Raw genomic sequence first — 26,935 nt, 5'->3', positions numbered from 1 at the left:
GCTAATAAGGGAATATACGGAGTTTGGGACTGTGGACAGGATAATTGAACTCCGGCATAGTAATTATATATCATCCACACAAGCTGAACTGCAGGCCATTCTGGCGTGTTTGGAGGAAGTACATCATGACGACAAAAATGTTTTTGTATTTGTCGATAGCCGAAGAGCACTGGAGTCCTTAAACAGTCGAAACCCAGTCTTCATGTCTATAGTTGAGGACTGTAAGAGAAGAATAACTGAGATACAGCTGAAAGGTTATAGTGTGAAATTCATGTACTCACCTATTTGTACTCACCTATTTGTGCTTGCGGGGGTTGAGCTTTGGCTCTTTGGTCCCGCCTCTCAACTGTCAATCAACTGGTGTACAGATTCCTGAGCCTACTGGGCTCTATCATATCTACATTTAAAACTGTGTATGGAGTCGGCCTCCACCACATCACTGCCTAACGCATTCCATCCGTTAACCACTCTGACACTGAAAAAGTTCCATCTAACGTCTCTGTGGCTCATGTGAGTACTCAGTTTCCACCTGTGTCCCCTTGTTCGCGTCCCATCAGTGTTGAATAGTTTATTTAGTTTATGTGGATTCCATCTCATGTTGGAATAGTGCTCAACGAGGTGGCGGATGACTTGGCCAAACGTGCCACATCAAAACCACAAGTTGACATTGAATGTGAATTCACAATGAGACAAATAAGAAGCAAAATCAGAAATATTCAGGCACAGGCGGGAGTGGAGAGGAGAGAGATAATGTATGAGAGAAGTCAAACCATGCAACACTACATGTATGTGAGTCAAAACACCCATTTCACTTATGGTAAAAGGAGAAATGCTTGGGGTGACTCTGTGTACATGCGGCTCAGGCTTGGGTACAAATATTACTGGGAATATGGGATAGGTGTTCATGATAATGATACGAAGTGTAAACTATGTGGTATGTTAAGGTCTCACACCCTTGCCCATTATGTTCTTGATTGTCCATTGATTAATGTATATAGAAACACTGAGATAAGGACTGTTCCTGAACAAATAGCCTGGATGTGTCACAAAGGAAAGGTTGATGATATTCTTGAGAGCTATAAGAATTTTGCACCAAGATTGAAATATTTTGTTGAATTATCTGCATGTGTCTTGCAAATTGTCTATACAGTATACCAAAACATAAAAGTATTTGTGTGTACGTCTGATAACATACTACTTGAGAAGGAGGAAATGTACTGTATATGTTTACCTCTCAGAATGTTTGGTAATATGTTTATTTGTGATGTGTGTCTATGTATGTATTAACACGTTGTACTGAATGGGGTTAGAATAGCTTGAGCTACCTCATCCCTTTGTGTGTATTTTACCTCAATAAACTTATTTCAATTTCAATTTCAATCTGTATTGTAACTGAAAAATTAAATAGATTTGGTTCTTTTACCACAGAAAAGTAATAAATTATAGAATTCTGTAATATTTAGTCTTTCTTAATTCCAAAATGCTGGAGCATGTGCAATTATGATTTTATTTAATATAGTCCTTAGGCTTAATAGAACATAATAGTTTTTTAAAGGTTTCAATATAATTTTAAGCTATGGCTATTAAGTAAGCTATTAAGTATAAAAACACGCAAATCCAACAAAGTTCACTTTATAGATGGTCTCCTTCATGAGGCAAATGCAGTGTTTGCAGCCCTAACGGAAACTCACACAAAGGACTACCTTGATGGTGAAATATGGATCTCAGAGTACAATCTTTCCAGATGTGATAGGAAACACCAGCTTCAGGGTGGGGTCAGCCTCTACATCAAAGACACACTCATCTGTACTGAGCTGCTAAACACCTCAAATGATATGGTGGAAGTGCTGATAGTCAAAATAGGGATCCTAAATGTAGTTGTTGTCCTTGTATATAAGTCGCCGGAGGCAAACCCTCAGCAGTTTAAAGACCAACTAATGAAAATAGAGCGCTGCTTGGAAAACCTCGCAAATCCAGCTCCGAACATCATCCTGCTTGGGGACTTCAACCTACGGCACCTGAAATGGAAGCACCTGGCTAATACAGTAATATCAGAAAGAATACCAGGACGTAGCCTAAATGAACAGGCACATGCAAATGACCTGCTACGGATGTGCGACAGGTTTGCCTTAAACCAGCAAATAGTAGAACCAACTAGGAAGGAGAACACGCTGGACCTCATTTTCACTAATAATGATGAGTTGATCGGGAACATAATGATTACAAATACCTGTTACTCAGATCACAACTTAATTGAAGTTCTGACAACCATGGGGAATGGACCTTCAAAACCAGTCCAGATTCCCGGTGGAGGAGATTTCAGCAAATTCAACTTTAATAATAAACAGATAAACTGGGAGCAAATAAACCAGGACTTCACAGAAATAAACTGGGAAGAACAGCTAGAAAATGCAAACCTGAACCAGTGCCTGGAAAAAATAAGCTCAGTAGCACTAGAAATATGTTCAAACCGCATACCCCTAAGAAAAAAGAGAAAGAGATGCAGATTGGAACGGGAACGTCGTTCCCTATATAGGCGAAGAAAACGAATCGCGGAACAACTTGAGAGTCGCACCCTATCTCAAGAACGGCGAAGAAGGTTAGGTAGAGAAATAGAAACAATTGAACTCAAGCTACAAGAATCATACAAAACCCAGGAGAGGCAAAGAGAGCAAGAGGCCATCAGTGAAATAGAGAGAAATCCGAAATATTTTTTCTCCTATGCAAAATCAAGATCAAAAACCACATCTAGTATCGGGCCCTTGCGAAAGGGAGATGGAACTTTCACCGATGACAACAAAGAAATGAGCGAGTTACTGAGGAAGCAGTACGACTCTGTTTTCAGCGAGCCATTAAATGCACTAAAGATTGATAACCCAAATGAATTTTTCATGGATATGATACCAACATCAAATCATATATCAGACGTCGCCCTATCCCCACTAGATTTTGAAGAAGCCATAAACAGTATGCCTATGCACTCTGCACCAGGCCCGGATTCTTGGAACTCCATATTCATCAAGAACTGTAAAAAACCACTATCGCAGGCCCTTCACATTCTGTGGAGACAAAGCCTAGATACTGGCGTTATCCCTGACATACTAAAAACAGCAGAGATAGCACCACTCCATAAAGGAGGAAATAAGGCAGAGGCAAAAAATTACAGACCGATAGCACTAACATCGCACATCATAAAAATTTTTGAGAGAGTGCTAAGAAGTAAGATCACAAAATACATGGAATCACAGCATCTCCATAACCCCGGACAACATGGTTTCAGAACAGGGCGCTCTTGCCTGTTGCAGTTGCTGGACCACTATGATATGGCATTAGATGCTATGGAAGACAAACAAGATGCTGATGTAATTTACACAGATTTTGCAAAAGCTTTTGATAAATGTGACCATGGTGTTATTGCACATAAAATGCGTTCAAAAGGAATTACTGGGAAAATAGGCAGATGGATCTACAATTTCCTAACTAACAGAACCCAATGTGTAATAGTCAACAAAATAAAATCCAGCCCATCAACCGTGAAGAGCTCAGTCCCCCAGGGTACTGTGCTTGCTCCAGTACTTTTTCTCATCCTCATATCGGACATAGACCAGAACACAACCTATAGCACTGTATCATCCTTTGCAGATGACACTAGGATTTTCATGAGAGTTGACAACATAGAGGACACGGCAAACCTCCAATCAGATGTAGATCAGGTCTTTCTATGGGCTACAGAAAATAATATGGTGTTTAACGAGGATAAGTTCCAGCTCATGCGCTATAGAAAAATTGAAAATATAAAAACAGTAACCACGTACAAAACTCAGGCAAATCATAACATAGAACGAAAAGGCACTGTAAAGGATCTGGGTGTACTCATGTCGGAAGACCTTACCTTTAAAGAACACAATAAAGTAGCCGTCACAAGTGCAAGAAAAATGACAGGTTGGATAACAAGAACTTTTCACACTAGAGATGCTATACCGATGATGATACTTTTCAAAACGCTTGTGCTCTCTAGAGTGGAGTACTGCTGCACAATGACAACCCCTTTCAAAGCTGGAGAAATCGCTGACCTGGAGAGCGTGCAGAGATCCTTTACTGCTAGAATCCACTCAGTAAAACATCTAAATTACTGGGACCGACTAAAGAGCCTAAATCTGTACTCCCTTGAGCGCAGGCGGGAGAGATACATAATAATTTACACGTGGAAAATAATTGAGGGGCTGGTCCCAAACCTGCACACAGAAATAACATCACATGAGACCAGAAGACATGGCAGGATGTGCAGAATACCCCCGTTGAAAAGCAGAGGTGCAACAGATACTCTGAGCGAGAACTCTATCAACATCAGAGGCCCGAGACTGTTCAACACGCTTCCACTACCCATAAGGGGCATAACTGGCCGACCCCTCAGTGTTCAAGAGAGAACTGGATAAGCACATCCAAAGGATACCTGATCAACCAGGCTGTGACTCATACGTCAGGCTGCGAGCAGCCGCGTCCAACAGCCTGGTTGATCAGTCCAGCAACCAGGAGGCCTGGTCGATGACCGGGCCGCGGGGACACTAAGCCCCGGAAGCACCTCAAGGTAAGGTATGGCAGAGCTTTCATGCTCATCACCACTTGTAATAGTAACAGACATTCATTTGTCATTATATTCTACCAGATGAAGTGACCAGTGGTGCCCATTTCTCACCCACACATCCTCCCTATCTATCCCCCCCCCCCAACTCAATACCTTTTCTGCCTTACCCTAGGGAGCCGGTCGGCCGAGCGGACAGCACGCTGGACTTGTGATCCTGTGGTCCCGGGTTCGATCCCAGGCGCCGGTGAGAAACAATGGGCAGAGTTTCTTTCACCCTATGCCCCTGTTGCCTAGAAGTAAAATAGGTACCTGGGTATTAGTCAGCTGTCACAGGCTGCTTCCTGGGGGTGGAGGCCTGGTTGAGGACCGGGCCGCGGGGACACTAAAGCCCCGAAATCATCTCAAGATAACCTCAAGATTACCCTATCCCCCCCCCCATCACATGCTTCAAAATGCGTGCAATCACATTGCACACAAAAATAGCACTCAAACATAATATAAATATCCATCATAGTTTTAAAATTGCATGTCAATTTGGGTAAAATATGAAAAATCTCCATTCTCTTATGGTTGAAATTTCGTATTAAAAATAAGACAATTTAAAGTTTCAAATATGTGCAATCACCATAGGAGATTTTTCATATTTTATCCAAATTCATATGCAGTTTCAAAACTACAATGAATGATTAAAATATTACACTAGAGTGCTATTTTTCAGTGTAATTGAAGGCAATTGCACATATTTGAAGTGTCTTTTTATACACAAAGATGACAAGATAAAACAAAGATTTTTTATATTTTACCCAAACTTACACGAATTTTCAGAACTACGAGGGATGTTTAAAATATTATGCTCAAGTGTTATCTTTTAGCATAACTGAAGGCAATTGCACACATTTTGAAGTTTTAAATTTAGTCAGTTTATAAGGAAATTTGACCACAAGAGAAAACATAAATATCCCCTAGATAAAAAATTATCTATCTTAATTTCTCTTCCTGGTATTTATTTTTTAATAAATACGTCATGCACACACCTATAACAATACTGCACAGCAGCTGCTCTCATCTTATTCCAGTATAATGAGGAGTATATTCCTCCTTATACTCATACCACACTCATAATACTCGTACCACACTCATAATACTCGTGCAATACTCATAATACTCATGCAATACTCATAATACTGGTGCAACACTTAGAATGCTCTCACAATACTAATACCACGTTCATAATACTCATGCAACACGTTGAATACTCTTACAATACTCATTCAACGCTCATAATATTTTCCATTTTTTTCCCCTTTTCAAATTGTATTCTTTACCTCTATTTCTTTTCTTATTTTACTATAGATTAATTAATATTGGCTTTGTTAGTAGACAGGCAGCCAATGCATGTACACTGTATATGTTAAGCTGATACTGAGACCCCTTCCCCCCACCCTAAAGCTCAACTATTGACCCCTCCCAGGATGCAACTTCCCAACAGTTGACTAACTCCTGTGTACCTACTTACTGCTAGGCTAACAGGACATTAGATAAAAGGAAATGTGCCCAACCATTTCTGTCCTGCCCGGGATTCCTGATAAGTCAAGAACTAACCCAACTGTTTACCTAGACCCATAATGTATCCCATCCTCAAACCAGGTTCAATTCTGTCCAGCAGTCAACCCCAAAGACGCATTCATCAATTTTAACAAGCCGTTCACGCAAAATAGAAATTTTCTCAAATATAGACTATTATACCTGTGTATATTAGCATATTGTGCATATTTAGGCACTGGTTAGGTTAAGTGTTTAGGTTCTGTTGGTGATTATTTGTATTTGTAGTACAGGGGTACTACAAATTACTCGTGTGGTACAAAGCATTTACAGCATTGTGGTTTGAACAAAAGTCGTCGGGAAGCACTTCTTCGGAAGTGTTCAAACTTCACCAGTTGCAAGTAGTGTGTAAACTGTTTTTCATTCATAAACATGGGGTTTGACCTTTGTTTATGAGGATTGGAGCATAACTACCAAGACCTATAATGTCTATAGAGAACATCTTATGAAACTTAATTGCTAACCTGGATCTTTTTCAAAGAACAATCAATATTTTCAAACTTTATTTTAGGTTAGGCCAGTTTCTTTGGATTAGGCAACACTTTTGGCAACATTCATCAAATACAAGTCAAATACTTCATAATTAATAATACATGTTAAAATACACATTCATTCAGACCCCTGTTCACTGAACAGATAACAAGTTCCATATATACATACTGAAATACGTTGAAGATCATTAGGAATATACAGTATCTAATATTTATCAAATTCCAAAAGTATAAAAATATATTGTTATACTCTTCAGGCCACAATAACAATGATAAACCCAAGACACCAATGCATCAAAAGGTAGGAAAAACAATAATGACCAAACCGCACACTGGAAGATGAGGAGACGACGAAGATTCTGTCCTTCCTGGACCATTATCAAGTTGATTGTGATGGAAGCGAGGGAGGCACGGGCATTAAGTAAGGCAAGAGTGAGGTGAGGAGCAGGTAAGAGGAAGTAATTCCTAGAAGATAAGATCAAGGCGAAAGGTCAGAACAAGATGCAAGGTACGGATGGGATAGGTGTAATAATGGGGTGATGGAAAAATGGGAATGTAAGAATAAGAGAAAGAGAAAAACGGTGCTAGGCGTATGTCAGGTCATGTTTGTTAGAAAGGCTAGAGCATTTGAGCATGTACTGTAAAAGGAAATAGTGTTTCCAACACTATTAGCACTATGCTCTGCCTTCCCTTCATATCTGAACTAAAAAATTTCATTAAAACTTTGTCCTCTTGACATAAAGCTCGACAATCTAACACTTTGTAATAATCTAGTTCCCAGTGCTGGGGAAACTGACTGTACATTAAATGACAGACTTAAGGAACACAAAAGAAGTGTTTAAAGTCTGCTCTCTCTTCTGTCATGTTAGGGACTCTAATCATCCTATTGAGCGGTCTTCTATAATAATCTTTCTTGCCTCTACTCTTCACAGGCGCCGTCTCGTCAAATCGGCTCCGATACACAACATAACCTTTCTAATAAACGTGACCCGACATAAGCCTGCCCCCTTTTTTCTCTCTTTTTCCTCTTACTTGTATGTTCCCATTCTTCCGCCACCCATTATTACACCCATCCCATCCATACTTTGCCTCTTATTCTGATCTTTCGCCTTGATTTCACCGTCTAGGAAGTGCCTCCTCTTACCTGCTCCTTGCCTTACTTAATGCTCGTGCCTTTCTCGCTCCCGTCACAATCGACTTTATAATGGTCAAGGACGGACCGAAACGTCGTCGTCGTTTCATCGGTGTGTGGTTTGGTCATCATATCTTCAGCCACGTTAATGTGACTCATCGTATGCTCAGGAAATGCAAATATTTTATTTTACAAAAGATCCATTGGGAAAGATAAATAGTTATGCACAAGAAGAGTACAGTATTGCATTATGTGCAGGAATTACAAACAGCATTTATTTCTGAAGTACAAAAAAACCAGCGTTGAATGTAATGAAACGCCAATTTCTGGGTGAGACCCGGAGGCTCCCCGGAGCTTTACCGGCTGATATGCTAATGTCAGACTTTGGCATCAGTCATGTGTATGGAGTTCTAGGGCCTACCGGGGACCACGGCCAGAACCTGGCCCCCTCAGAGAGGCAAGGGGAGCAATGGCCTATAGAAACCCCCGTGTGGTTGGAAGCATTCTATGTCTGCCATCGACTGGGTCAAGCAACCAGAAAGGTAAGCATTCCAAAACAAACCCCTATTCTGGTGAAAATTGCTACCTAAAGCCGAACTAGTGGATAGAACTCTTCAACAGAAAACAAGGAAACTAGTATGACGCCATACGTCACCGCGCCGCTGTCTGCGCAGCTCCCCCCTCCCCGGGAGGGGGAAGGGGGAGCCCCAGACCTCCCACGCCGGCTATCCACCCATCAGTTCTGGATGTCAAAACACGCGAAAAACCGCTGACCGGAGGGAGGGAGGGTTGCCGGGGAGCCTCCGGGTCTCACCTAGAAAATGGCGTTTCATTACATTCAACGCTGGTTTTCTGGGGGGAGCCCCGTCGGCTCCCCGGAGCTAACTACCCACAGAGGAAGGTCAAAGGGACAGAACCGGGAGGCGGACACCACGCACCCCCCAAGGAGGCGAGACAACCGGCAGCAAACGCCAACCCAAGGCGCCACAGCCCCGAAAAATCCCGGGAACAACACGAGAACAATGAGCAGCAAGGCCCCTGCATGAACACCAAAAATCCACGCCCGAGAAACTGCAAGGCCACGTCGCCCAGACGGCAGCGAGAGCAGCGAAGCCACGAACGCCACAGGCATGAGGGAAGAACACAGGCAGTGTAGCCGCAAGAACACGGCTGACCACCCAGGACACTATCACCCGCGAATCGGGAAGAACAGAACCGGATCAACGCAAAACGCGCTCCGGACCCAAACGCCGTGGCACGCAAACGACAGCGGAGGGCCGCCACTGAACACAAAAAACGACACCCCCGGCCCGACCAACGAAGCACCAACAAACCCTGGACCCCTCCAGAATGCAGCAGCCCCACCCCGCGCCAGAAAAGATGGAGACTGCTGCCACCGAACAACCAAAACGCTAAAACCGAAGGAGCAAGAAAACTCTGCGACTCGACCCCCAGAGGCAAAGGCCAAAAGGAAAGAGCCGACGAAAAACACACCGGAACCGAAGGGGCACTACCAACTGAGAAGACAGAGCACGCTGACCAGAGACCAGGATGGTGCAAGCGGTGCACGAACAGGCCGGAGGTGAAACGACGCACAAGACAGCTGACTAACGGTGCAGAAGCAACACCAAGACCGAAAGCAAGCTGAAGTGGCTCCGCCCGCGCCGCACGAAAAGAGGCGACAGTACGTGGCAAGACGACGGCCCCCAACCCCCACCAGAAAACCAAGCCGAGAGTAAAGCAAGCTAACAAGAGTAACCACCTAAGAAAGGACAGGAAAAGGAAGGACCACCAAAATACCCCATACTGCCGCCAAGAGAAGCACGCAGGTGGGACACCTACCACGAAGCCACCCGACCACCAACCGGAGGCGAGACCGCGAGGCAGAACATAAGCAGCCCCGACAAGGCCCCTCCGAGCCCAGGAAAAGGCGGAGCCGCGGGAAGATCTCGGGCGCGACCACCGAAACCCAGGCGGCACAAGGACGTCTGCCGAACAGAAAAACTCCCCAAAGCATGCAAGCCCGCCAGGAGTTGAGAAACGACGGGTCCGACGCGAGACATCGCAAGACCCCAAAAAAAACAACCGGCAGGGCAAGCTAGGAAACCAAAGAAGGCGGAAGGGTCGCCGCCAGAACAGTACCCGAACCAAGGGGTACGAACAACTGCAATAGACCGAGATAAAGAAGCACATCACAGGACACAGGCTGACAAACGCCTAAGAACACACACAGAACATCCCTGCTGCAGAGGAGGCAGGAAGAAAGAGCAGAAGCACAAAAACCCCAGGAGAACAACCAGGGATGGACAATCAGGCAGGGACAGAAAAACCCCCACGCAATCCCCAGGCACAAAACGGCAGCAAAGTGCCACTCCACAACCGGACACAGGAACAAGGACACGCCACCGTGAAACACGGTACCAATGCACACGTGCAGCAGCAGCAACAGGCACCACTGGAACATGCAACATGTAAATAGCAACTCCCTTCTGCAAAGGCAGAGAACGGAGCAGGCAGACCCCAGACAGGGCCAACGGAGACACGACAAAACCCCGCAGGCCCAGAAACCTGCACCAGGCGACCGACGGCAGAGAAACCCCGCTCGATACCTGCTGGAAGAGGTACTGGGAGCTCTTTTACACCTGAAGCCCGGCCCAAGGTCAGGCTAGACCGGCCAGAGGGTGGCCCACCAGGCAGCTGCTAGGAGCAGTCCACCGGCCCACATACCCCCACAACCAGGACGGGCCGGAACTGCTATATGAAAAAAGGCTAGTGTGCCCTGGAAGTCCACGGACGAACCAGCAAGAAGGCTTATGCTCATAAGTAGGTCGTGTAATAAGCACAGACCTCTGATGGTAATACAGTGTTCCCCAAATGTGCCAATAGCACCACTGCACTCCACTGGTACTATCCCGCAAGTTCTACCAGATAGGCGGGACCCAAGAGCCAGAGCTCAAATCCTGCAAGCACAGCCAGGAGCCTAACCAGGTGAGTACAGAACCAACCCTACAACCCCCACACCTCACAACATTAAAAAAGGAGGGTCCCCTGAATGACTCCAGCATGGGTTGGACATGCACATGAGGGGGACAGGAAGGGTTGAAAAAGGGACAGTCACTGGTGTGCGAACGGTCTCAGTCGTACAAAAATATACCTAAATAAAGACAGGTATATAAACAACTCCACATCCAGCGCCCGGCCAAAAGACGCCAGACCGCAGAAACTCACCTGGCGAACGGTGGCACTGTGCAGGGGCAGGTGGAAGGTGGCCCCAAGCCCCAAGGGCAGTACTTACAGGGCACCTAGGGAAGGGAACCCTAGGCGCATGCAGCCCAAGTACTGGAGAATCACTCCGGCTCACGCACCACCTAGAAAACAGACACCACACTCTAGGTACAGTGCTGAAACAACCAATGGAGCCGGAGCACATAACCGGTGCCTATAGCATCAGCCGAAGAACTGATGGGTGGATAGCCGGCGTGGGAGGTCTGGGGCTCCCAGACTGACTGGACACGACTCAACCGTGCCCAGAAGAACCTGGGAGCACCGCCAGGTGAAGACGCCAGAGCCGGACCCTGCCGGGCCCGCAGAAGAGCAGGGAGAGGCGAAGGAGGCGGTCCACACCCATGACACAGGGAAAACCGCAGTGTCCTCCCCACAACTGGGAACCAGGACACCCCCGGCGCGAAGGGGCACATACCGCAGCCAGGGAGAAAAACGAGAGGCGAAGCACTGTAGCAAAAAGGGCGCAAAACACCAGCACTGAAACACCGCCCAGACCAAAACAAACTCCACGGCGCATGCGCATAACACACTGGCCGAACCGCACACCCTCTCTGCGGGAAGGCGCCAGCCAGGACTACTTCATGAGAATAGTAGCCAAACGAGGAAGCAGGAACAATAAAACCGGCCAAAGAAGCAAAGAACCCAAAAAGTAGCCCAACCGGGCGACAAGTAGCCCAACCGGGCGACAAGTAGCCCAACCGGGCGACAAGGACGAGGAGCCGACAGACGTTCCAATAATGCGGGAAGTAGCGAAAAAACCTTCCCGTACCCTCGAGAACACAGAAGCCAACACTAGTCCCAAAGGCACACGAAGGCGCAGGCGCACCCGAGATCAGAAGTCACGCAGAACCCCATCGAACGGGGAAACATGACGAAAACACCGTCCCAAAAAGGGGTGGGAGGAAACATCCACCCACAGGATGGAACCAACCGACTCAAAGGCCAAGGAACCGAGCCCGGGGAGAGGCCGACGCCCAACAGCACGTACGGCGAGTGGGGAGGAAAGACCCCACTCAGCGTAACCACAAGCCCCGCCTAGAGGGGGATAAAAACCCCCACGGGGTCCAACGGGGCCAAGGCCCCCCAAGTCAGCCCCTTCCCAGCCCCGGGAACCTACACGACAGGCCCCGGGGCCGAGCCGTTCCCCCAAAGCCCCGGCCGTACCAGAAAACCGGGGCAGCCGTGAAAACACTAAGGAAGGGAGCCCACTGGCAGACTCATACAACACGGCTGGAGGAACAGGCTCAAATGCCCCCGTCACTACCCCGGAAGGGGAATTCCCCGAGACTGCCCGAGTCTCAACACCATCAAAAACCCCGCCCCGAACCTACAGACGGTAAGGAACCGGATGCAGGCAGGAAGGGTGATCCAGGGGAAAGACAAGGGGGCGTGGGTGGAACCGAAGCCACCAACACCCCCAAGTCCCAAAACGAACTACAACGGGGCAGCCCCGGGGCTCCCGGGGAGGAAACCACGAGAACGTTGCCACCACCAAGGCTCAAGTGCAACGCCCCTGCTGCCCGCACCCGCTTTGTTAGCACAACTGGGTAACCGAGCCACAACGAGCAACCAAACTCGCAGGACTCCGGGTCGAAGGTGTCACCGACCCCACAGGCAGCAGACGGAGGCAAAACAGAGAGTCACCCAGAGACAAAGGGTGAGAGCAACCCTCAAACTCGCTGGAAGCGAGGGGGGGACTCTGGGGTCACATCCATCGGACCCGCGCGCCCCCAGGGGTTTCCCAGGGTCCCGAGCGTTTACTATAAGAGGACTCACGCTCAGGTAATCCCAGGCAGGGTACTGCTAACCGGCACCCAAAGCTACCAAACAACTTTCTAAGAGCTGAACCCACGGGACGTGTACACTCACGGGGACCTAGCAGGGGGTACCACCAGAAAATACTTAGAACACAAGGGACACAAGGGGCAAGAACAAAGGCAGACCCCCCCCACCAGGTAGATAAACAAAAAGAAAAAGAAAACCCCGCAAGAGGACAGCGTACCCAAGCGGAACAGAGCCGGCCGCTATGATTGGTAAAGACAAGCTGCACAGTACCCTGCGCCCCACCAGTGCAAAAACTGCCCCTTACTCTAAGGCGAACAAGTGAGACAGAACACCCGAGCACACAAAGAGCGGCCGAAAACCAAGCAGTAAACGGCCAAGCAGGGGCAGGACCCAAGGAACTTGTGGAAGGTGGCCCCAAGCCCCAAGGGCAGTATTTACAGGGCACCTAGGGAAGGGAACCCTAGGCGCATGCAGCTCAAGTACTGGAGAATCACTCCCGGCTCACGCACCACCTAGAAAACAGACACCACACTCTAGGTACAGTGCTGAAACAACCACTGGAGCCAGAGCACATAACCGTCGCCTATAGCATCAGCCGAAGAACTGATGGGTGGATAGCCGGCGTGGGAGGTCTGGGGCTCCCCCTTCCCCCTCCCGGGGAGGGGGGAGCTGCGCAGACAGCGGCGTGGTGACGTATGACGTCATATTAGTTTCCTTGTTTTCTGTTGAAGAGTTCTATCCACTAGTTCGGCTTTAGGTAGCAATTTTCACCAGAATAGGGGTTTGTTTTGGAATGCTTACCTTTCTGGATGCTTGACCCGGTCGATGGCAGACATAGAATGCTTCCAACCACACGGGGGTTTCTATAGGCCATTGCTCCCCTTGCCTCTCTGAGGGGGACAGGTTCTGGCCGTGGTCCCCGGTAGGCCCTAGAACTCCATACACATGACTGATGCCAAAGTCTGACATTAGCATATCAGCCGGTAAAGCTCTGGGGAGCCGACAGGGCTCCCCCCAGAAAGATACACAAATGTAAAAATGTAATAATAAATACTATAATATACAGTATTTGGATGAAGCTATAGTACAGCATGTTAACACCACAATAAAAATATATTGTCTATTCACACTACTGAAAAGTGACTATAAAAATCATTATTTTATATTAACTTTTAAATAAAATAATGTGAAGGATAAATTTTGAAGAACCCATAGAATCTCTATATTCTTGTATGTATGTATGTGTGTAATTACTTAAGTAATTACCTAAGTATAGTTACAGGATGAGAGCTATGCTCGTGGTGTCCTGTCTTCCCAGCACTCTGTCATATAACTCTTTGAAACTACCGATGGTTTTGGCCTCCACCACTTTCTCACCTAACTTGTTCCAATCGGCTACCACTCTGTGAAAGCGAATTTTCTTATATTTCTTCGGCATCTTTGTTTAATTAGTTTACATCTAAGACCTCTTGTTCTTGAAGTTCCAGGTCTCAGGAAATCTTACCTATGAATTTGATCAATTCCTGTTACTGTTTTGTACATAGTGATCATATCGCCTCTTTTTCTTCTATCTTCTACTTTTGGCATAATTAATGCCTCTAACCTCTCCTCGTAGCTCTTGTCCTTCAGTTCTGAGAGCCACTTAGGTGGCATGTCTTTGCACCTTTTCCAGTTTGTTGATATGCTTCTTAAGATATGGGCACCATACAACTGCTGCATATTCCAGCTTTGTTTTAACAAAAGCCGTGAACAATTTCTTTAGCATTTCCCCGTCCATGTATTTAAAAGCAATTCTGAGGTTAGAAAGTAGCATAGGCCCCTCGCACAATGTTCTTTATGTGATCCTCAGGTGATAGTTTTCTATCTTGAACCACCCCTAGATCTATACACTAGGGAAACTACACCACTAGACCCCCAGATCTCTTTCTTTCAGAATTCTTTAAAGATTTCTCACATAATTTATAGGTTGTGTGGTGTCTATGTTCCCCTATTCCACATTCCATAACATGGCATTTATTTACATTAAATTCCATTTGCCAAGTAGTGCTCCATATACTTATTTTGTCCAGGTCTTCTCGAAGGGCATGACAATCATCTAAGTTACTTATCTTCCCTATTATCTTAGCATCATCAGCAAACATGATCATATAATTCTGTATTCCATCTGGTAGATCGTTTATGTAGACAATGAACATTACCGGTGCAAGAACTGAACCCTGTGGTACTCCACTTGTGGTATTTCTCCAGTCCTATACACTTCCTCCAATTACTGTCCTCATTTTTCTATCAGTTTAAACAGTCTCCGTGGTGTAGTGGTAAGACACTCGCCTGGCGTTCCGCGAGCGCTATGTCATGGGTTCGTATCCTGGCCGGGGAGGATTTACTGGGCGCAATTCCTTAACTGTAGCCTCTGTTTAACGCAACAGTAAAATGTGTACTTGGATGAAAAAACGATTCTTCGCGGCAGGGAATCGTATTCCAGGGACCTGCCCGAAACGCTACGCGTACTAGTGGCTGTACAAGAATGTAACAACTCTTGTATATATCACACAAAAAAAAAAAAAAAAAGTTAGAAAATCTTTCATCCATGTTAAAAGCTTACCTGTCACTCCTCCAATATGTTCCAGTTTCCAGAACAACCTCTTATGTAGAACGCTGTCGAAAGCCTTTGTTAGATCCCGATAGATGTAGTAAACCCAACCATCTCTTTCCCGTAAAATCTTTGACTAGATCATAGAAACTGAGTAAATTCATTACACAGGATCTTCCAGATTGATCACCATACTGACGGTTGACATTACAGGTATATTGTTTTTTCCAGGTGTTTCACCCATTTAGTTTCAAACATTTTGTCCAATATTTTGACTATTACACTTGTCAGCAATACAAGTCTATAACTGAGGGGGATCTTCTCTGCTGCCACTTTTGTAGATTGCAACTATGTTAGCTTTTTTCCACACATCTGCTATGACTCTTGTACACAGGGATGTCTGAAAAATCAGTTGAAGTGGAATGCTGAGTTCGGGTGCACATTCTCTCAGAACCCATGGTGAAACTCCATCTGGGCCAACTGCTTTGTTCTTAGCTCCTTGAGCATTTTTTTTCCAGTCTCTAGATATGTACCTCAATGTGCTCTATATTGTTGTCTGGAATTCTTATTGTGTCTGGTTCCCTGAAGATTTCATTTTTTTACAAACACACTTTGGAACTTTTAGTTTAATGTTTCACACATTTCCTTTTCATTTTCCGTGAATCTATTTCCCTATTTTCAACCTCTGAATATCCTTTACCTGTTTATGAATTTATAGAATAGGCCTGGTTCTGTTTTACATTTATCCGCTATCCCTTTTTCAAAATTTCTTTCTGCCTCTCCCCTTACTGCCATGTAGTCATTTCTAGCCTTTTTGTATCGCTGGAATGTTTGGGGGTATGGCTTGTTCCTATATCGATTCCATTTTTGAGTCTTTTGGCATCTGGCCCTATCGCAATTTCTGTTCAAACAATCCTGTTTTCTGGTCCTGCATCTGTTTTGGTATGAATTTTGTGTACCTTCATCGTATATTTCACAAAATTTGACATACATCTCGTTTACTTTCCTGCCTAGCAACAAGTCTGTCCAATTAGACTCATTAAAAAAAATTCTAAGTTCTCCATAGTTTCCTCTTAAAATTTAGTTTAAAACTGCCTCAATGTCCCCATTTTCTTCTAGATTATATCTCAAAGCATATTTAATGTCCAACAGGACATGATCACTTTTTCCCAAGGTAGGAAGGTACTGGATGTAAAATATCTCCTCTTTCTTGGTGAATATTAGATCCAGTACCGACTTCAACATCCCCTTCTCATTCTTGTAATTACCTAAGTGTAATTACCTAAGTGTAGTTACAGGATGAGAGCTATACTCGTGGTGTCCCGTCTTCCCAGCACTCTGTCATATAATGCTTTGAAACTACTGACGGTCTTGGCCTTCACCACCTTCTCACCTAACTTGTTCCAACCGTCTACCACTCTGTTTGCGAAAGTGAATTTTCTTGTATTTCTTCGGCATCTGTGTTTAGCTAATTAAATCTATGACCTTTTGTGGGCTGCTTGACATGTTGATACATAAATGTCTCCAGAATGAGGTTTATAAATCTGCCTGTCCAAATGTCCTCTGTTCTTGCTTCGTAGGCCTCCCAGTCTATTGCTTTAGAGCTGAAGTCCCCCCAGTACTAACAATTGTGATTTATCTTTATCTGCTTGTACTATTATCTCTCTCATGACCATTATGAGGCCCTCTCGTTTGTCATCCAGTTCCCTAGTTCATGTGTTGCTTGCTGGTGGGCTGTAGGCATTTACAATTATTAGTTTATCCTGATTCCAGACCTGCAATGCCATTATGTCAACTTCGAGGTTTGTCAAGTATTAACTCTTTACCTTCAGGTGTTCTTTCGCCAGCACAGCCACTTCTACCCCCTTTCCTAGTTTTCCTGTCATGTCCCCAAACCAAGTAACCCCTTGGGAATACGACTTCATTTAAAACATTTTCTTCAAGTTTCATGTCTGTTAATGAGACAATATCTGGGACCTTAAACTAAATTATATTTTTTGGCTCCAATATTTTTTATCTCACTCCGTCTATGTTGGTACTGTATATACAATTTTCAAGAACATGTTCCCTTTCCCTTGTTCTTTACTACCCCTTCCACTAATGATTTTGTTGCTTTGTTTTTATCTACCATTTCACTAGCTTTCCAGTCCCTAACACTTTGTAGATTTTTTTTTTATTTCCCCTTCATTTCCATTCCTATTTAGACGTTTTGCTATAATGAGGTTCATTTTCAGCTTTTTCCGTCCTCCTTTGAGAGGTTGTCTTACTGACCAAAGTTTGCCATCCTCATCACTCTACAATTTCCTGGCATTTCTAAGCACTTCCGTCATGTGTTTCACTCCATTAAATGTCACCCTTAAGAGTCGGTTCTTTTCTCATATTTTCTTATCCTCCTAAAATCATTGACATTTTCCTTTCGTTTTAGGACATTTCCTAATCCTACTATTTCCTATATGATTTTCATCTCTCCTGCTGCTGCTGTCCACCTAAGATGATATTTCCTTTCCTAAACACCTGAAAATTATTATGGTCTTACTGCTATCTGCAGTGTTTTGTACTAGTTTACTGTTGGTTACCAGTTCTTTCCTAATTACTGTACTTGTCTAATTTCTGCATACTGCCCGAAACGCTTTGCGTAATAGTGGCTTCAGGCATTGTATGTACTAGCTTTATCTATAAATTCATCAATATTTCTATCACCCCCTTGTATGTATGTACTTTACCTAAATAAACATTTGAATTTGAATATTCTTTGTCATTTCTGGTTTTGACTTCCTAACACTTTATCCTCTATTTCTCATTGATAACTTGCTCATATGTCTCTTATTTCTTCTTTATTCTTTTCTAGTTGTTTATTACCCTCCTCTATGTGGGTTGTCAATTAAGTTTGTCTTGACATATCCTTACCTAACTCCCTGTGAGCAACCTCAGGTTCCTTGGAGTTGTTTACTGTAATAAGTAAATCAATGTTTATTCAGGTAAGGTACATACATACAAGAGATTTTACAAAAATTGATAGATTTATAGATAAAGAGCTAGTACATACAATGCCTAAAGCCACTATTACGCAAAGCATTTCGGCCAGACTTTATCCTGTAGGAGTCTATTTTCTTGTTTAATTCTTCAGTCATCACTCCTCAATTTCCATACCTCATTTTTATTCACTAGTTCCTCGATTTGTTCCTCCTGAGCCTTTACCCTGGCATTTAATTTAGTAATTTTCTTACCTTGCTGTAGAAAACGTCCTTTTTAAAGGGTAAAACCCTTTAAAAACTCACTCACTGAGAGCTTTAAAAATTTAAAACCCACACCTGAGAGCTCCATTTTCTCCTAATTTAACTACTTTTTCTTTCACACTTCTTTAGCATAACCGCAATTATCTCTTACCTACCTAGAAAACCACCTTCCTGTAGTTGTTTCTGAGTAAATCCTGCGAAGTTTGCCTCTTTTGGTGTCTCTACTGTCCCGTCCAGTCCTGCCCCGGCCGCTATCTCTGTTTTGATGGTCGGCTCTGGGTCAGAGACCCTTGGCATAAATAAGAAATGTATATGTTTATCTCTCAGAATGTTTGGTAATATGTTTATTGTTTGTGATGTGTGTCTATGTATATATTAACACGATGTACTGAACGGGGTGAGAATAGCTTGAGCTATCTTCTCCCTTTGTGTGTATTTTACCTCAATAAACTTATTTCAATTTCAATTGGCATAAATATTTTGTCCAGATTTATATTTATTTTTTCACTACAATTGCCACTATCCACCTGTGTGTTGGAGGGGTAGAAATAGCCTAAGCTACTCTATCCTTTGAGATGTATTTTCTTGTCTCAATAAACATACCTGAACTACCTGCACATTCTCTCATGTGTATTATACATATATAAAACGCTAGACTATAATGCCAATCCTGATCTCAAAAGCTTCATAGAAGGTTGTAACAGAACCCATGAGCACTACACCAGAAATAAATACAGTTTTGATATTCCTAGAGTACGACTTAATCAAATTAGAAATGCTCTGCAAATCAAGGGGCCCAGAATGTGGAATGACCTTCCCAACCATGTTAAAGACTGTACCTCTCTCAACCAGTTTAAGATAAAAACGAAGCTATACCTAATAAATTCCCTGTAACCTACCTTACCCTTCTATTGTCAACCAATGTCTGTTTTTTTTTTAAAGAGCGCTGTTTGTCGACATAATTATAATAATAATAATAATAATTTTTATTTAGGTAAAGGTACATACATAAAGAGATTTTACAAAGTTTGTTGGCTTTATAGATAGAGCTAGTACATACAATGCCTAAAGCCACTATTACGGAAAGCGTTTCGGGCAGGAAAAAACACTAATGACTAAAGCTTAAAACTAATGGGTAAAAAGAAAAAAATGCGTTGAGTACAAATAAAAATAGAGGTAAAAGAGGGGGGAACATTGTTGAAAAAACAGCACAAATACAATTACAAATTATTACAGAAAATTACATTCAAACAGCGTTGATTTGAAAAAAAAAAAAAAAAAAAAACATACATGGGTTGACAATAGAAGGGTAAGGTAGGTTACAGGGAATTTATTAGGTATAGCTTCGTTTTTAACTTAAACTGGTTGAGAGAGGTACAGTCTTTAACATGGTTGGGAAGGTCATTCCACATTCTGGGCCCCTTGATTTGTAGAGCATTTCTAGTTTGATTAAGTCGTACTCTAGGAATATCAAAACTGTATTTATTTCTGGTGTGGTGCTCATGGGTTCTGTTACAACCTTCTATGAAGCTTTTGAGATCAGGATTGGCATTATAGTTTAGCGTTTTATATATGTATAATACACATGAGAGAATGTGCAGTGACTTAATGTCTAACATATTCAGAGATTTGAGTAGGGGTACCGAGTGATGTCTGGGGCCAGAATTGGATATTGTCCTAATAGCAGCTTTGTGTTGAGTAATTAGAGGACGTAAGTGATTTTGGGTAGTAGAGCCCCAAGCACAAATACCATAGTTGAGATATGGATAGATAAGGGAGTAATAGAGAGTCACCAGGGCAGGGCGTGGTACATAATATCTGATCTTAGAAAGAATGCCCACAGTTTTTGACTAATTGTATTTGTGCTGCTTTTTCAGCTATGTTTTCATTTCTTGTTTTCATTCTACTCTTTATGCTCAATTAGTATTAAGCTTGTCATTTAAGTTTTTCATGCCCGAAACGCTTTGCGTAATAGTGACTTTAGGCATTGTATGTACTAGCTCTACCGGGTCCGTCTAATTACCAAAAACTAGCACATGCTACACACGCTTCAGAAAGCTTCCTGGCAATACGTTAGTAATGAATAAATATGATATATTTACTCATTACAATGTTGGTGCTGAACATACAACATGAAAAAACATAATTTTAATCCGAAAAAGTATCTTTTTATAAAGAAATTAGACGAAAATAAAGAGCAGGTGACGCCAAATCAAGTCGACGATCCAAGCGTCAATGTTGTGGAGCGACTTATCCAAGACAGATTGTTGCCTGGAGAGTGTTTGCTGGCATATCAGCCTCTTGTACACACGTCGTCACAAATTGAAATAATGGTATAAACTACAATAATGCAGAGTTACAATAATATTTAGCATAAATAGCCAGAAAATATTGAAATTGTATTGAAAAATAGGTGTCTGGAAGTGAAATTAGGCATTGTGTTGTGGGGGCCCCTCTCAACCTCGTGGCCCCAACCCAGGGAACCAGGGGTATTCTCTTGCACCATCGGTCTGTGTCAGGTTCGGTTAAAGGCAGTGTGTCCTGTGGAGGCAGGAATGTACTAGATGATCCTTAAGTGACTTTCCTCGTCTCCAGGCCAGCATTGGAGGTGTTTGGGCAAACCTAGGCCAGGAAGGGTGGTCCCCATAGGTGTTTCTCAGCCAGTTCCAGATGTCAGTCAGGGCATTATGGAGAGGGCTTGCTAGGCCGTTAAAATACAGCGATGGGAGGATCCATCTCGACTGAGGGTCTGGAGTGGGGGCCTGTATGAGGAGCTCTGACCTCGTCTTCAGGTCTAGTTTGTTTTTAGCCGTTGCTATAACTCGTTCTGGGTATCGCTGAGAACATGTCCCAGAGGTCTAGAAGTTGAGTAGCAAGTGTGTCTTCAAGGCTGTTTATCCTCTTCAAACGTAGACCTAAGGAGTAGGGTAGGGAGTTCTTCAAGGAGGAGGGGTGACTGGAGTCGTATCGTAGATACGTGTGCAGGTTCGTGGGCTTGTAGTAGGCCTTCGTGTGAAGGAGCCTGTCCTCACTGCCAATGAACACTGTCGTATCCAGGAAGTTTATCTCTGTTTTACTCTGCTCCAAGGTGAACTTCAGATTTTCGTGGGCTGTATTTGTCCAGGCGTAGAAAGACTGGAGGAGTGTGTCTTGTCCAGTCATTATACCGAAAATATCATCAATATAACGGAAGTACACGTCTGGTTTATCTGGGCGGAGTGCTCTCTGGTGCTCAAAGGCCACGTGAATAAAGATTTCCGCTATAGCCACACTACTTGATGCTCCAATTGCCGTTCCCTTTACTTGTCTGTACGCTGCGGAATCGAAGGATAGAATTGTATCCCTCATGATATGCAGAATCGCTTCCTCCAGGAGAGCCCTTGATGGGGGCCTCCAAACTCCTGCGTCTCTGAGGGGCTGGCGTATGAAGTGTTTATGGTCGTCGAAGTACGTCGAGACCAATCTCGCTGCCTCCCGTTGGGGGATGCTTGGGTAGAGGGAGACTATGTCAAGGGAGAACAGGGTCGTGTTCTCTGGGACGGGTCCTCTGCTTGCATTCAAATCCCTCAGTTTCAGTAAAAGATCAGTTGTGTCTTTCAGACGTTCATCTAAAAGAGAAAGAAGGGGGCTTAGTAATGCTGTGCAGATCAAGTCAATTGGGCGAGTTGGTGCTTTGCAACCGCTAAGGACTGGTCTGCCCTGCCATGTACCTGTCAGAGGGTGTAAATCTTTATGAATCTTAGGAAGGAGGTATAGGTTCGGAAGCTCTGCTTTAAAGGCAAGGTAATAGTCTCTTGCTGCTGAGCTAAGTATACCTCCTGTTGAGTTTGCTTGTTTATTGTTAAAGAATTTCAGGACCAGGTTTCTACTCCTTGTCCTGGCGTTCTCCAGGGCTGTGTGGCCTTGCTGTATTTTTTGGTAAGTCGTCTCGTCTGAGAGGTGCCTTACCATTTCCTTAGTGTAGTTCGTTTTTCTCCAGACTACTACAGTACCGCCTTTATCCGCGGGTTTAATTATAATGTCTGGGCGAGCCTTAAGGGCGCGTAGCGCCTCCCTGTGTGTTTTTGTAAGGTTACCACGGGTTCTCTGCTTTACCTGTGTTTTAAGGCTTTTCAGGGTTGCCTGGATTTGTGGGCGAAGTCCATTTAAATTGAAAGTGGTGTTTCCTTGAACTGAGGCAGGATTTAGGTATTTCATTGAAAGCGATCTCTCGGGTTGTTGTTTCCTTTCTTGGTGGGGTTGTGGCCCTGACCTGAGTTTGCTCCATGCCCTGTTAATCTGTGTCTCTAGGTGTGAGAGGGTTTCCTCTACTGCCTGTACTCGTTTGGGTTCTGTGGGGGGCCCAATCACAAAGGACAGGCCCCTACTCAAGAGGTCCCTCTCTATGGTGCTCAGAGGGACCTCAGATACCACCGATTTTTTTAGGGATTTTGCCCGTTTGATATTGGCCCGTTTGAGGTCTCGTTTTGCCCTCCTCCGTAGTTCCACCCGGTGCCGTTTCCGGCGCCCTGTGTGGACACTCTGTTCCTGCCCCTGCCCCTCCCTGGTTTGCCCCTCCCAGGTCTGTCCCTGTGGGGGGGTCTGGGCGGACCTTGAAAATTCTGGTTAGAGTATGGCCCGGGTTGTTGGGCATAGGGTTGAAAGTAGGGGTTGTGGGCATAGGGTAGGAACCCTGCTGGGGGTTGAGCATAAGGCCAGGGTGGAGGCTGCTGGGGGGCCTGGGCTGCCACCTCGGTTTGTACTTGGGGTTGAGTAACTTTTGTTTGTACTTGGGGTTGAGCTACCTGAGTCTGGGATTGAGATGTCGTTCTGCCAGGCTGTGTAGACTGCTGCCCCGGGTTTTTAGGTGGGGCTAAAGACTGTACCTGGGTTTGTTGGCTTGTACCAATCTCGTCGTCAGGGAGCGGCCGTAAGACTGAGCGGGGTGTAGCTAGTTGTTGCCCCTGGGTCTGGGCCTGTGGTCTTAGGATGTTCATTACCTTCTGCCGTAGTTCCTTCCAGGTCCCTTCGGATGGCGTTGTCTGAAAGTTTGAATATTTTGTCGTGGACTGACCTGACCGTACAGTAAGTTCCCCTGAGTAAGTCGCTGGAGGTGGAGAGTGTTTCGGATGGGCTTTTCGTCTGTAACCCTCCCATAAAGTTGCGCCTATTCTCAGCGGGGGCCAGGCTCCTCCATTAGTCCTTCTGTGATTGTATCGGCCAATAGGCCGTCTGTAGTTTCCTTGATTTTTAGGTTCTTACTGCATAAATTTACTGCATATGGTTTTCTTGAGATTCTTGAGGTTATCTTGAGATGATTTCGGGGCTTTAGTGTCCCCGCGGCCCGGTCCTCGACCAGGCCTCCACCCCCAGGAAGCAGCCCGTGACAGCTGACTAACTCCTAGGTACCTATTTACTGCTAGGTAACAGGGGCATTCAGGGTGAAAGAAACTTTGCCCATTTGTTTCTGCCTCGTGCGGGAATCGAACCCGCGCCACAGAATTACGAGTCCTGCGCGCTATCCACCAGGCTACGAGGCCCCTCGTAGTTATACCATATGTTATCTGAAGCTGAATTGCATTTGTAGATTTGCTTCCAAATAAGATGCAGTAGGTCTTTTCTATGTTAAGTGTTAGTTTGTTGGTTGACATCCATAAGTGGACTTTTTTTAGTTCATTATTAACAACATTATTTAGTGTGTGCGATTAATTTTGTTGACACAGTTTACATTTGGTCAGGTCTACATCAGCAGATAATGCGAATTCCCAGAGATACTTGAACTGGCGTTACTCTTCCTTTTTTAAGGATATCAGGGAAGGTATGACACTCAAGCGATTTGTTGAACAGCAGAGCTATAGGTGGCGCAAGGGCTATCTCTATGCCCTGATCAAGTGATCTATCTCCTTTCTTAACTTTACCTATAAGGTTCTTCAGATCCTTTGTTATCCACTTTGGATCATTAGTATTCGATCTGGATCTGTAGTATATGGTATACTGTAGTATATAGTATATCTGTAGTATATGGTATACTACATTCCTGGGCTTTGCTTAGAATATTTTTAAATAGGTTATATTTTGAATCCACATCGAAAACCCCCTTTTACGTCACCTATTTCAGAATGTAAATTATATATTATTTATGCACAGTATTGTGAAGCAGTCTCCGTGGTGTAGTGGTAAGACACTCGCCTGGCGTTCCGCGAGCGCTATGTCATGGGTTCGTATCCTGGCCGGGGAGGATTTACTGGGCGCAATTCCTTAACTGTAGCCTCTGTTTAACGCAACAGTAAAATGTGTACTTGGATGAAAAAACGATTCTTCGCGGCAGGGGATCGTATTCCAGGGACCATAGGATTAAGGACTTGCCCGAAACGCTACGCGTACTAGTGGTTGTACATGAATGTAACAACTCTTGTATATATCTCAAAAACATATAATGTAATGAGTGTAAGTGACAGCGTTGTTGAACAGACCACCAACGATAGGAGGCCTGGTCAAACCAGGCCCCTGGGGACGTTGATCCGCGTAACCTTGGAAAGAAAAAGTAACCGCAAGGTAAAGTAATCCTCCCCAGGGGCGATAGACTTCCCAACCTTAATTGTCATCTTTATGTTTAACATTACTCTTCATGCTTTAGAAATTTGCTATCATTTTATTCCAGGATGGTTGAGGCAGTTGATAGTGGTAAGGTTTGTGATGTTGTGTACCTTGACTTTAGCAAAGCTTTTGATACAGTGCCACATGAAAGTCTGATTAAAAAGATAGAAGCTCATGGAATTGGGGTGCTATATTAAGTTGAATTAGGGCATGGCTATACCAAAGGAAACAATGTTAGTATCAATGGGGTTAAGTCAGAGTGGGAAAATGTTGTAAGTAGAGTGCCTCAAGGCTCTGTCCTGGGACCTCTGCAATTCATAATATATATAAAGGATTTATATTGAGGTTTGAGCAGTAACATTTGCAAATTTGCCGATGATACAGAAATCGGGAGAGAAATAAGCTCAGAAAAAGACTCACTATCAATTCAAGATGATCTAAATAGGGTTTTGAATGGTCAAAGGATTGGCAGATGCAGTTTAATGCTGACAAATGTAAGGTTTTGAGGCTAGGTAATGATGATAGAGTTACAAGATATTTACTAGATGGTATTGAGATTGCGAAGTAATATTGCGAAAGGGATCTGGGGGTTATGATTAGTAAGAATTTAGTAAGATTAGTAAGAATTAGTAAGAAGTAAGAATTAGTTATGAATTAGTAAGAAAGCAAGGAACCCATCCTCCTGAAATTTAATTTAGTTTAAAATTCATTGTATCGGGGGGACAGGAAGCCGGAGTGTATTTATACACGTTAGGCTTTTATCAAGGCCACCCACTACGTCCCCAGGGAGGAATTACTGACCCCATCCAGGATGCAACTCTACAACAAACTGGCTAACTCCTGAGTACCCACTTACTGGTAGATGAACAGATGCATTAGGTGAAAGGAAATATGTCCAACCATTTATGTCCCACCCGGAATACTCGTATCACATTAGCAACCTTCCACGACTAACTTGCACATTGCCTGACTCTTGGTTTATGATGGTACGCAGGCTGTGACCTTTCAATTAGGATTCGATTGATAAAGATTAAGCCACCCAAAAGGTGGCACGGGCATGAATAGCCCGTAAGTGGTGGCCCTTTTGAGCCATTACCAGTATCAATAGATGATACTGGAGATCTGTGGAGGTGCGACTGCACCCTGCGTGACGGGAGATGCCTCCTGTGAATTAGGATTCCCTGGGAGGGGTTGTATATAGGTAAGTGTAGAGTGGGCAGTGTTGTCAAGGGAGGTGGTGTAATTGTTGCATTCACCTTGCAAGTTGAACTGGTAGCAATGCTGGTGCCTCTTAAAATGATTGAAAACATTATAGTAGACAGCTAAATATTTTCAGACTCAATTTCTTAACTACTAGCATTAAATAGATTACAATCAAACAATGACGTACCTGTTTCCAAAGCTAGACATACATATATATCACATATATATGTTTTCCGTCACATATATATGCATAAATATGCGCTATTTCACCATCCATGTAATTAAAAGCAAAACATAAGAACAAAGGTAACTGCAAAAGGCCTATTGATCCATACGAGGCAGCTCCTAGTTATAACCACCCAATCCCACTCATATACATGTCCAACCTACGCTTGAAACAATCGAGAGACCCCTCCTCCACCACGTTACGCGGTAATTGGTTGCACCAAA

General features: G+C 44.2%; 1 protein-coding gene and 1 long non-coding RNA gene across 2 annotated transcripts in view; both read right to left on the bottom strand.

The window, feature by feature from the left end:
- Positions 1–19,011, bottom strand: part of LOC138354694 (uncharacterized) — a 42,407-nt gene extending 23,396 nt beyond the window's left edge. Inside the window, exons 1-2 of the long non-coding RNA XR_011223625.1 lie at positions 18,862–19,011; positions 4,753–4,875 (exon numbers count right to left, since the gene is read on the bottom strand). This is a non-coding gene — a long non-coding RNA (uncharacterized lncRNA). The remainder of the gene's footprint in view (positions 1–4,752; positions 4,876–18,861) is intronic.
- A 2,500-nt stretch (positions 19,012–21,511) lies between these two features.
- On the bottom strand, positions 21,512–26,245 carry LOC138354666 (uncharacterized). The gene is made up of 3 exons (XM_069309023.1): positions 26,238–26,245; positions 24,604–24,662; positions 21,512–22,314 (listed from the first exon to the last, which is right to left on the bottom strand). The coding sequence occupies exons 1-3, from the start codon at positions 26,243–26,245 to the stop codon at positions 21,512–21,514; spliced, it is 870 nt and encodes a 289-aa protein (XP_069165124.1).
- Between the last annotated feature and the right edge of the window lie 690 nt (positions 26,246–26,935).

Source organism: Procambarus clarkii, chromosome 64 (assembly GCF_040958095.1).
Source record: "Procambarus clarkii isolate CNS0578487 chromosome 64, FALCON_Pclarkii_2.0, whole genome shotgun sequence".
Taxonomy (NCBI): Eukaryota; Metazoa; Arthropoda; class Malacostraca; order Decapoda; family Cambaridae; genus Procambarus; species Procambarus clarkii.
This window is presented reverse-complemented; position numbering and strand designations above follow the sequence as displayed.

Bases quoted from the DNA above. Each gene is read 5' to 3' on its own strand.
- LOC138354666 (XM_069309023.1), bottom strand. The intron at 22,315-24,603 runs GTAAAGTTAAGA...TTTCTCTTTTAG, and splicing joins GGATCTGAAGAACCTTATAG to ATGAACGTCTGAAAGACACA.